The 12,359-nt window shown below is 44.7% G+C and overlaps 1 protein-coding gene across 1 annotated transcript in view; it reads left to right on the top strand.

The window, feature by feature from the left end:
* The window catches only part of LOC309561706 (uncharacterized protein), a gene marked incomplete at its 3' end in the record, with an annotated part of 68,456 nt that extends 60,103 nt beyond the window's left edge, over positions 1-8,353 (top strand). The window contains exons 19-21 of the mRNA XM_082265692.1: positions 3,172-3,204; positions 3,407-3,439; positions 7,746-8,353. Coding sequence (XP_082121818.1) covers positions 3,172-3,204; positions 3,407-3,439; positions 7,746-8,353 — 674 coding nt within the window. The remainder of the gene's footprint in view (positions 1-3,171; positions 3,205-3,406; positions 3,440-7,745) is intronic.
* Positions 8,354-12,359: the final 4,006 nt, after the last annotated feature.

Genomic DNA, 12,359 nt, shown 5'->3' on the forward strand with positions numbered 1-12,359 from the left:
ATCATGAATTCTCCATCATGTATTATTATTGTGAGCTGAGGCGAGGGGCGGAGGAAGAAGGGACAGCGGAAGATGCCAAGTGTCTTGGGCAGTGGTGGAACTACCAGGCCCTGGCTTTCCACCACTGTTAGAGGTGCCCCAAAAGGCAAGAAGGGAGCCCCCCAGAGTGCTGCCTGCATGATGATCCTCTTCAGGTGGAGCTGAGCGGCAAGTGACTCTCTGCACTGAGCTGGTGGGCAGCCGTTTATTTCCCTGGGTCGGTATTAAGCATGGAGTGGAGGAGAGCTGCACCTGAGCCAGAGCTCGGCACTGGAGGGCGGAACCTTTACTGGGGCAGAAGCGATGAGGCACCAGAATGGTCTGAGGAGGTTGGTGATAAAGGACGTGTGGAGCTCTCTGACTGCTGCTTTTCCCTCCACCAGGAGCCACTGCATTTAACAGGGGTTCGGGGTCACCAGGTGTGCCATGAGGAACATCAGGGTCCCCAGGTGTGACACGGAGGAACATCAGGGTCCCCAGGTGTGACACGGAGGAACATCAGGGTCCCCAGGTGTGACACGGAGGAACATCAGGGTCCCCAGGTGTGACACGGAGGAACATCAGAATCTGACATAGAGGTACATCGGGGTCAGTGGGTATGACATCATGACATGGAGTAATATTGGAGTCCCAGGGTGTGACATGGAAAAACATCAAAGTCCCTGGGTTTGACATGGAGGGCCATTAGGGTCCCCGGGTGTGAAATGGAGGAATATGGGGGTCACTGGGTATGACAGCATAACATGGAGGAACCATCAGATCAGGGTCACAGAGGAGTTTTTAACCCCTTCCTTTTTTGCGGGGGGGGGGGGGGGGGCGCAAGCAGCTGGTCTTGCCTAGGGCATAAAATAGTCTAGCACCGGCCCTGCATACATCTGTACATGGTCAGGATGGAGGACATACATCTGTACATGGTCAGGATGGAGGACATACATCTGTACATAGTCAGGATGGAGGACATACATCTGAACATGGTCAGGATGGGGAACATATATCTGTGCATGGTCAGGATGGGGAACATATATCTGTACATGGTCAGGATGGAGGACATACATCTGTACATGGTCAGGATGGAGGACATACATCTGCACATGGTCAGAATGGAGGACATACATCTGTACATGGTCAGAATGGAGGACATACATCTGTACATGGTCAGAATGGAGGACATACATCTGCACATGGTCAGGATGGAGGTCAACTGACCTCATTCTTTGGGCACATGCAGTAACTATCCAATAGGATAGTTACTGCATGCTGGTTTTAATTAATTGCTTAGTTAATTCCAGGTGGCGACTTTTTTATCTTTGGCCAGGCAGTGTATCTGTACATGGTCAAGGTGGAGAACATATATGTGTACATGGTCAGGATGGGGAACATATATCTGTGCATGGTCAGGATGGGGAACATATATCTGTACATGGTCAGGATGGGGAACATATATCTGTACATGGTCAGGATGGGGAACATATATCTGTGCATGGTCAGGATGGGGAACATATATCTGTACATGGTCAGGATGGGGAACATATATCTGTACACGGTCAGGATGGAGGACATACATCTGTACATGGTCAGGATGGGGAACATACTGTGTATCTGTACATGGTCAGGGTGGAGGACACATATCTGTATATGGTCAGAATGGAGGACATATATCTGTTAGAGAATTGGGGGGGGGGGGGTGGAGAACTGGACTGAAAGCTTGTTGGTAATTCTGACTGTATGGAACGATTGTTACAATGTGGAGAACACATATCTGTACATGGTCAGGTTAGAGGACACAAGTCTGGTATTGTAAGGATGGAGGACATATATCTGTACATGGTCAGGAAGGAGGGCATATATATGTACATGGTAAGGTTAGAGGTCATATATCTGTACACGGTCAGGATGGAGGGCATATATCTGTACATGGTAAGGTTAGAGGGCATATATCTGGTATTGTAAGGATGGAGGGCATATATCTGTACATGGTCAGGATGGAGGACATATATTTGTACACGGACAGCATGGAGGGCATATATCTGTACAAGGTCTGGATGGAGGGCATATATCTGTACATGGTCAGGGTGGAGGACACAAATCTGGTATGGTAAGGATGGAGGGCATATATCTGTATATGGTCAGGATGTAGGGCATATATCTGTACATGGTCTGGATGGAGGACATATATCTGTACATGGTCGGGGTGGAGGACACAAATCTGGTATGGTAAGGATGGAGGACATATATCTTTTAGAGAATTGGGGTGATGGAGCACTGCTCTCAAGGCTTGTTGGTCGTTCTGACTGTATGGAATGATTGTCACAATATGGCGGCTCTCTATTACCCCAGTGGGGTGTCTGCGAAAGTCAACTTTATGGAGAAAAAAAAGACGTGAGCACCAGGCCATAGAGATTGGTCCAAATATAAATTTATATTTTCCCCAAAAAAAAAGGATCTATCAAAACTTAACACCAACACGTTTCGGGCAGATGAACATAGCTAATTGTATTTTTATCTATATTGTATTTCAGTAATTAGGAAAATTAAAAATAAAAATGTTGAAAAGCAACTGCTAAAAAAAAAAAAAAAAAAAAAAAAAAAAAGCTGTTTAATATACTATAGCCCTGATGAAGGCGGATTTGTGCAAGACACCCAAAACACATTTAACGTTTGATAGATCCTTTTTTGTTTAAAATAAAAATGTATATCAGGAATAATTCCTACAGCTTTGCATTCTCATCCTTTCTCTCCATACATAAATCTGTAAAAATAAGACATGAACCTCTCCATCTGCCGGTCATTACACAGCACACTGCAGTGCGCACCCATACCCTAATCCAGTACAGTTAAATTAAAGTGCTGTAGCTTCTCTCCTTCCTGTTCGGTGATGCTCCCCGGATCTCCGTAACACAAACTTTGCATGTCTGTGAGAGGGCAGACCCAAAAAGTCCCCATTAATTATCATACTACCCCCCCCCCCCCATCCCCAGTTGAATATCACAACAATTTTTGAAACATTTTATTGTATTTACAATAGTTACTAAAACATTTGGGTTCACGCAAGATATTAGAATGTTTTCTGGGTAGATATAAAGGCTTTCAGTTTCTTTGAGGTGCTCAAAAAATGTTTTCTGTTTTGTTTAGTTGTCTCGGATCTTCAACACACCGCAGCTCCAGGTAAGTTTTACCAATTCTTCGATACAGTAAAAATCAATTACTGCTACTGATGGACCATCTGAGTAAAATAGAATTTTATATTTATCCAGAGGAGGCAGCACAAATTTTAAGTTATCTTTTTGAAAATGTAAAATTGTCCCGTGTGTCTACCAGATCATTAATTCCTCACCTTTATTATTTTTCTTTTACATCTTTCTTCCAGGCAGTGAAGAGGCCGATAAATCCATAACGTCTGGTATGTTTTTTTTTCAGTCACTTTAACCCCTTTGTGTCTGTGGGTAAAATAAATGTTAATGCCTAAGCTCAATTTTGCAACTTTGACATGTGTTAGTAAAACCGTATATATCATCACAACTACTTTATGTATCCAGGTGGATTACACCTTGTCTTTTTTTTTTTGGCAAATTGGGCTTTCATTTGGTGGTAAATGGTAATGAATATCTCCAGGGGGGTTTTATTATCATAGGAAACTGTCAGAAAATAGTAAAAAAGAAATCAAAAACTCTCTGCATGTAGCAAAGTCTGAACACCGCAGACAACAACAGTTTTTATTTAGAACAGTAAATACTAAATAGCACAGCCCCCTTTACATTACACAGCCCCATTTACATTACAAAGCCCACCTGCACATTACACAGCCCCCCCTGCACATCACACAGACCCCTTTACATTATACAGCCCTCCTGCATATTCCACAGCCCTCTTTACATTACACAGCCCCCTTTATATTACACAGCCTCATTCACATTACAAAGCCCCCGTTTACATTATACAGCCATCTGCACATTACACAGCACCCCTTCACATTACACAGCCCCCCTGCACATCACACAGACCCCTTTACATTATACAGCCCTCCTGCGCATTCCACAGTCCCACCGCTTTTTCCAAAGCCCCCTGCACTTTCCACAGCCCCCTATTAATTAAACAGCCCCCCGCAGATAAAATAGCCCCCTTTACATTCTACGGACCCCTGCACAGTGTACAGCCTTCTTTACATTACGCAGCCCCCTTCACATTCCATAGCCCCCATACATATTAAACAGCCCCTTTACATTTCGGAGCCCCCACTGACCCCTTTACATTACACAGGCCCCCTACTCATAATACAGCCCCCTGCAAATTACGCAGCCCCCCTGCACTTTTTACAGTCCCCCCCTGCAAATTAAACAGCCCCATTTACTTTCCACAGCCCCCTGCACATTCAACAGCCCCCCCCCCCCCGCATATTAAACAGCCCCCTTTACATTCCACAGCCCCCCTTTACATTCCACAGCCCCCATGCATATTAAACAGCCCCCCTTACATTCCACAGAACCCACTGACCCCTTTACATTACATGACATTAGGTATATAGACTAGGATGTAGGAAGGACCTTTCCATAATATTCTTGCTCCACTTAGATAGCCTCCATTCAGCGCTCCCGGCGGATCGCGTCTTTCAATTCCAGTACATCCTGGGCAGAATCAGGCTCTCCATACTGGGCGAACATCTTTTGCATTTGCCACTGGAACTCTGTTTCCATTGGGACTGGCTCCCGCAACCCTTCTTCTATATCACCTGACACTGGGTCTCTTTGGTGGTATGGACTGCCTGTAGGGAGGAAGCAGATCCCACCGCTGCCAACCAAATGTGACGGGACTGTCCACCTGTTTAGGTGCTTCCGTCAGTATACAGCTTCCTCCAGTCTGAACATAGGAACCAGATAGTATAGCGGGCCATAGAAGATTAGCAGGCAAAAGTTTGTATGAGAACTGGAACTGTTTATTGAAAACTCACACAGAACTTATAGTACAACAGGTCAGGTGAGCCTAATCACATTATCGCATGTAAAGGAAACTGTATACAGGAATATAATTAGCGTAAACTAGCAACAACCAACATATACTATATGCTAATCCCCCTCTAGAAACTAATAGCTGACCGTGATATACATAACACGAGCTAAGCAAAGCTAAGAGATTAGCAGACTGACAGAAACAATAGAGGTCTTAATTAACATAATTAACAATGAGACTGCACCCTAGGAGTCATACAATGTGAGAGACACACATTTGTGTATTCTGTCTAGTAAACAAGCCATTAGAAGACAAACCATGTCCCAGCAGTCTGATTAATTTATCTTCATAGATTTCTTAAGGGATATTGTTGATAAATATTTCTGTCCCAAGTGAAGTATTCCTAACCACGCTCTCAGCATCCATTAGATAGTTGTCCATCATTTTCTCTGTCACTCTGTGCCCCTAAGGGTGACTTACACATAAGAGGGGCCTGGGGAGCTAAAAAAGGAGTTTCCCCAACCTCTCTAGGGTAAGTTGGGTTCCATGAGCCCCCCGCCCAAAGTGACTCCCGTCACAGTCCTTTGCAGCATTCACCAACACAGGCTTATAAACAGCAAAAAGTCCCAGGCGCTGATCTCTGTGGCCAACCACACTGTTTACTGTCTCAAACCAATCCGGTGCAGCCATCAGAACTTGGAACAAAATGACCATCCAACAAGCAACCAGCTGTGGACGATGTCATAAAAGCCTCCAATTGTTAGAGAGCCAGTGGAAAATAAAAATGTTTATTGAAGAAACAGTTGATATAGATAAGAGATAAAATTTATCAACTGTTTGTGCAATAAAAAATTTAAATTTTTCACTGGCTTTCTAACAATTGGAGGCTATTATGACCTCATCCACCTGGATAGCGCCGTCCACATTGGTTACCAACACAGGCATAGCCTGCCCTCCTAAAACTTTACAAGCAGTAGGGATCCTTTCACACAGGCTTTCCGCCCAGTGGAATCCGGCGGGGATTGATCCGCTGATCAGGCGGATGACGGGTCCGTCTCTGCTCACTGTGCAGAGACGGACCTTTTTAGGGCCCCACTCTCCTCTATGGGTTGATTGGACCGCGTGAAAAAAGATTGGTCTTGTTAAAAGGCCAAATACAGCGCTTGCTGATTAAACCCTAATGGATAGCAATATCCATTGCAACCTCTGTGATAAGCATAAATATTAATAAATATGTTATGGTATAAATAATTAAAGATATTTAGTAAGCAAATATAAATAGCAATGGTAAGGCCCCGTTCACATTGCCGCGATCCGACTTGGGGGGGGGACCTCCGAGACATTGAAGTCTATGGCGGTCGCCTCCGGGTCGCCCCAAAGAAGCTCCAGACCCTTTTTCTAAGTCGGAGCGACTTGTGTCGCTCCTATTAGAACGGGTCCACAGCTTCCCTACGGCGCCTTAGTGTGAACGGGGACTAAAGCATCAATATTCCAATAGATAAATAAAGTGCCACAATGTGCATAGGTGACTTGGTGAATAAAGCATATAATAAATATGAAAAAATGGGTAAAACAGATATACTCAAAAAAATATAGTCCAGAAAAAAGTGACTGTAGTGCTCAAATATTAAAGTCCTCAGTGAATGTGAATCTTCCAATGTATTCAAAAGTGCAGGTGCTCAGATGTGATTGGCCATATCATCGTTTCCTTGTCTCGTGTAAATGAGTAGAGTGGATAACTTACCGGATCTTGTGGGTCCTATATGCCATATGGCATTAGGGCCACTTGAGCTTAATAGCCCCCTGGGCTGGAATGGCTTCCCCTTTAGGGTCCTATGGGCTGGTAACGGCTCCTTAGGCTCCGGGGTAAATGACCAGGTGGTATAATAGGAGAGGGAGAAATAAGCTCCAGATAGTGTAGTATTTATAATTAAAATAGTTTATTTCCCATAAATCGGGTTCAATGCAAATAAAACAAATCACTGGTGGTCAGCGGTGCGGACTGCGTGTCCTCCTTGCAGAGTGGCGAGCGGACTTCCGGCTTGCGTCTGATTGGACCGCCTGTCCGTTTTAATCCGATCCTCCAGGTTGATGGAAAATAGGGTTACTATTGGTCTGGATTTCACGGACAGGATCGGATCAGATTGGATAGCAGCGGGTGTCAGCGGATGTGTCACTGCTGACATCTGCTGTCCCATGAGGGTGCATGGAGTGTCCAATCAGGTCCACCTGATCGGAAAGCCTGTGGGAAAGGGGCCTAAATCACAGTGCACATTTTTTTGGTATCTGCTCACCTGAATCCATTTTGGCATAATCAGAATGCTTAAGTCCTGATGAAAAGGGAGTGTATTTGGCTCCTGAAATGCATTGGCTCCATTCTCCTTTAAACCAATTTTATCATTAAATTACCTTGGTTTCTGGGATGTTTGGCGCTCTCTTTGGATTGTATGTGTCTTGATACAGACAACAACCACGACATCCTGCATCTTGCACAAAGTACATTGAAAAAGCAGTGGTATGGCTTTATTGACCGACTCTCCAACACTGTCTGGTGTAGTAATTTAATTCAGCCACAAGATGTCCTCGGTTCTCTTGAAGACCGACGACATCTTGTGGTTGAACTTAAGTACTGCAGAGGATAGGTCCAGAGAAGATGCAAATATGGCCGTAACATGACTTTTTTCAGTTGACCACTTAGTATATTTGTTTTTCTTTGCATCATTTTGACTAATGTTATCCCAATACTTCCCTTCCTTTTTCAGATCTTACAGGAAAATATTTCCTGTTCACAGAAGAAAGTGACAACAGTTATATTGACTTGTCCCCCGCTCTGCCGCTGAAATTAAACGCCTTCTCCCTCTGCATGAAAATGTCTTTGAATGTTTCAAAAAACAGAGAAACCATCTTATTCTCTTACCGCACTCTGTACTACGATGAACTTAATTTGTGGCTGGAAAAGTCCGGGAAGCTGGGGTTCTACATGAGTGGAGAGGGCTACATGTTCCCAACACTGCACAGGAGCAAAAAGTGGCATCACATCTGCCTGACGTGGGAGTCGAAGCACGGGCGCACCGAGCTGTGGGTGAACGGGAGAAGATACGCCAATGGGGTTTATCGTAGGGGACACAAGGTGCAACCAGGAGGCATCGCCATGCTGGGCCAAGACCAAGACGCACTTGGGCACGACTTTGAAAGATCGCAAAGCTTTGTGGGAAAAATCAAAGACCTGAACATGTGGAATAAAGTTCTGTCGCTCAAGACTCTCCGGTCAATGTTCCGGGGAAAAGAGAAAATGAAGGGAAACATCTTCGACTGGAGCGAGCTGAGGTTTTCCAAGAAAGGAAATGTGCAAATTGTGGATGCCGTCTGATACTTTGTACTCTCTGATACATTGTAACTGCTGAAATGTCCCCTATTAAAATAAGATTTGAATCACTTTGGCTTATAGAATTCGTTTTTTTTTTAAAAACATTTTTATCTACTTAAAAGTTTAGATCAGCATTTCTCAACCTTTTGTTACCATGGAGGAACCCTCAGATCTCCGACCTCCCACACTATTCCTACAGCTCATGGTACATTCATGGGATTAGCAGGTTATAAAGATCTAAAAATAATAAAGAATTGGATTCACTTTATTATCATGAAATGAATCAAATAATAATAATAATACCCAGAAAGAAACACAGTGAAAACTGTAGTGACCTCTTACATTGGAGGTCATGGTAGAAGTGACCTCTCACATTGGAGGTCAGTGTAGAAGTGACCCCTTATATTGGAGGTCAATGTAGAAGTGACCTCTTACATTGGTGGTCAGTGTAGAAGTGACCCCTTACATTGGAGGTCAGTGTAGAAGTGACCCCTTACATTGGAGGTCAGTGTAGAAGTGACCCCTTAGATTGGAGGTCAGTGTAGAAGTGACCCCTTAGATTGGAGGTCAGTGTAGAAGTGACCCCTTAGATTAGAGTTCAGTGTAGAAGTGACCCCTTAGATTAGAGGTCAGTGTAGAAGTGACCCCTTAGATTGGAGGTCAGTGTAGAAGTGACCCCTTAGATTGGAGGTCAGTGTAGAAGTGACCCCTTACATTGGAGGTCAGTGTAGAAGTGACCCCTTACATCGAAGGTCAATGTAGAAATGACCCCTTACATTGGAGGTCAGTGTAGAAGTGACCCCTTACATTGGAGGTCAGGGTAGAAGTGAACCCTTACATTGGAGGTCAGGGTAGAAGTGAACCCTTACATTGGAGGTCAGTGTAGAAGTGACCCCTTAGATTGGAGGTCAGTGTAGAAGTGACCCCCTTACATTGGTGGTCAGCGTAGAAGTGACCCCTTACATTGAAGGTCAATGTAGAAATGACCCCTTACATTGGAGGTCAGTGTAGAAGTGACCCCTTACATTGGAGGTCAGGGTAGAAGTGAACCCTTACATTGGAGGTCAGTGTAGAAGTGACCCCTTAGATTGGAGGTCAGCGTAGAAGTGACCCCTTACATTGGAGGTCAGTATGGAAGTGACCCCTTACATTGGAGGTCAGTGTAGAAGTGACCCCTTAGATTGGAGGTCAGTGTAGAAGTGACCCCTTACATTGGAGGTCAGTGTAGAAGTGACCCCTTACATTGGTGGTCAGTGTAGAAGTGACCCCTTACATTGGAGGCCAGTGTAGAAGCGACCCCTTACATTGGAGGTCAGTGTAGAAGTGACCCCTTACATTGGAGGTCAGTATAGAAGTGACCCCTTACATTGGTGGTCAGTATAGAAGTGACCCCTTACATTGGAGGTCAGTGTAGATGTGATCCCTTACATTGGAGGTCAGTGTAGAAGTGACCCCTTACATTGGAGGTCAGTGTAGATGTGATCCCTTACATTGGTGGTCAGTGTAGAAGTGACCCCTTACATTGGAGGTCAGTGTAGATGTGATCCCTTACATTGGAGGTCAGTGTAGAAGTGACCCCTTACATTGGAGGTCAGTATAGAAGTGACCCCTTACATTGGTGGTCAGTGTAGAAGTGACCCCTTACATTGGAGGTCAGTTTAGAAGTGACCCCTTACATTGGAGGTCAGTGTAGAAGTGACCCCTTACATTGGAGGTCAGTATAGAAGTGACCCCTTACATTGGTGGTCAGTATAGAAGTGACCCCTTACATTGGTGGACAGTGGAGAAGGGATCCCTTACATTGGAGGTCAGTGTAGAAGTGACCCCTTACATTGGTGGTCAGTGTAGAAGTGACCCCTTACATTGGAGGTCAGTGTAGAAGTGACCCCTTACATTGGAGGTCAGTGTAGAAGGGACCCCTTACATTGGTGGTCAGTATAGAAGGGACCCCTTACATTGGAGGTCAGTGTAGAAGTGACCCCTTACATTGGAGGTCAGTGTAGATGTGATCCCTTACATTGGTGGTCAGTGTAGAAGTGACCCCTTACATTGGAGGTCAGTGTAGATGTGATCCCTTACATTGGAGGTCAGTGTAGAAGTGACCCCTTATATTGGAGGTCAGTGTAGAAGGGACCCCTTACATTGGAGGTCAGTGTAGAAGGGACCCCTTACATTGGTGGTCAGTGTAGAAGTGACCCCTTACATTGGAGGTCAGTGTAGAAGTGACCCCTTACATTGGAGGTCAGTGTAGAAGGGACCCCTTACATTGGTGGACAGTGTAGAAGGGACCCCTTACATTGGTGGACAGTGTAGAAGTGACCCCTTACATTGGAGGTCAGTGTAGAAAGGAGATGGATTCACCATTGCTCTCCTCTCAAGGAAACCCAACCTGCCTCTGGAGGAACCCTGGTTGAGGAAGTTCAGAGACCTCACTCTCCTTCATGGCTGTTGGCTCAAAATAAATGGCATATTTTATGGATTTTTGTGATTTGACATCCCCCATCGATCATGCGACATTGCTGTTTCCAGGTGGTGGGGGGAGGGGGGGGCATGTGACTTGCTGCGATGGTGCAGTGCTCAGGCTTAGCAACCAATACCCAAAGTCCTTTCTGCACTTGGAGAGGTCAATTGCATATACACTATATTGTCCTTGCTTTGTGCACTGGTGAGCAGTCATGTTGGAACAGGGAGGGGCCATCCCCAAACTCCTCCCACAAACTTGGGAGCATGAAATTGTCCAAAATATCTTGGTATGCTGACACCTTAAGAGTTCCCTTCACTGGAACTAAGGGGCCAAACCCAACCCCTGAAAAACACCCCCCACACCATAATCCCCCCTCCTCCACACCATAATCCCCCCTCCACCAAATGATTTGGACCAGTGCATAAAGCAAGGCAGTAAACAATGAGCAATTTTTGGGGGGAGGAACTTGACTGGCCTGACCTCAGTCCGATAGAACACCTTTGGGATGAATTAGTGCGGAGACTGAGAGCCAGGACTTCTCATCCACATCAGTGCCTGACCTCACAAATGTGCTTCTGGAAGAATGGTGAAACATTCCCATAGACACTCCTAAACCTCATGGATGGCCTTCCCAGAAGAGTTGAAGCTGTTATAGATGCAAAGGGTGAGCCAACTCAGTATTGAACCCTACGGACTAAGACTGGGATGACATTAAAGTTCATGTGTGTGTAAAGGCAGGCGTCCCAATACTTTTGGTAATATGGTGTATATAGAGAGGCGTCCCAATAGTTTTGGTAATATAGTGTATATAGAGAGGCGTCCCAATAGTTTTGGTAATATAGTGTATATAGAGAGGCGTCCCAATAGTTTTGGTAATATAGTGTATATATAGAGAGGCGTCCCAATACTTTTGGTAATATAGTGTATATAGAGAGGGGTCCCAATACTTTTGGTAATATAGTGTATATAGGGAGGGGTCCCAATACTTTTGGTAATATAGTGTATATAGAGAGGGGTCCCAATACTTTTGGTAATATAGTGTATATAGAGAGGCGTCCCAATATTTTTGGTAATATAGTGTATATATAGAGAGGCGTCCCAATACTTTTGGTAATATAGTGTATATAGAGAGGCGTCCCAATACTTTTGGTAATATAGTGTATATATAGAGAGGCGTCCCAATACTTTTGGTAATATAGTGTATATAGAGAGGCGTCCCAATACTTTTGGTAATATAGTGTATATAGAGAGGTGTCCCAATACTTTTGGTAATATAGTGTATATAGAGAGGTGTCCCAATAGTTTTGGTGGCAGTGGCATGCAATGCCAAGCCGCTGCAAGCAAAGCCAACAGAATACTGGGATGTATAAAAAAGGGGATTCACTCCAGAAATAAAGAGATTATTCTCCCACTCTACAAGACTCTGGTCCGGCCACATCTGGAGTATGCTGTCCAGTTCTGGGCACCGGTCCTCAGGAAGGATGTGCTGGAACTGGAGAGAGTCCAGAGAAGGGCAACAAAAATAATTAGGGGAATGGAGGACAT

This window comes from Pelophylax lessonae (assembly GCF_965119305.1).
Source record: "Pelophylax lessonae genome assembly, chromosome: 8".
In the NCBI taxonomy this organism is placed as follows: domain Eukaryota; kingdom Metazoa; phylum Chordata; class Amphibia; order Anura; family Ranidae; genus Pelophylax; species Pelophylax lessonae.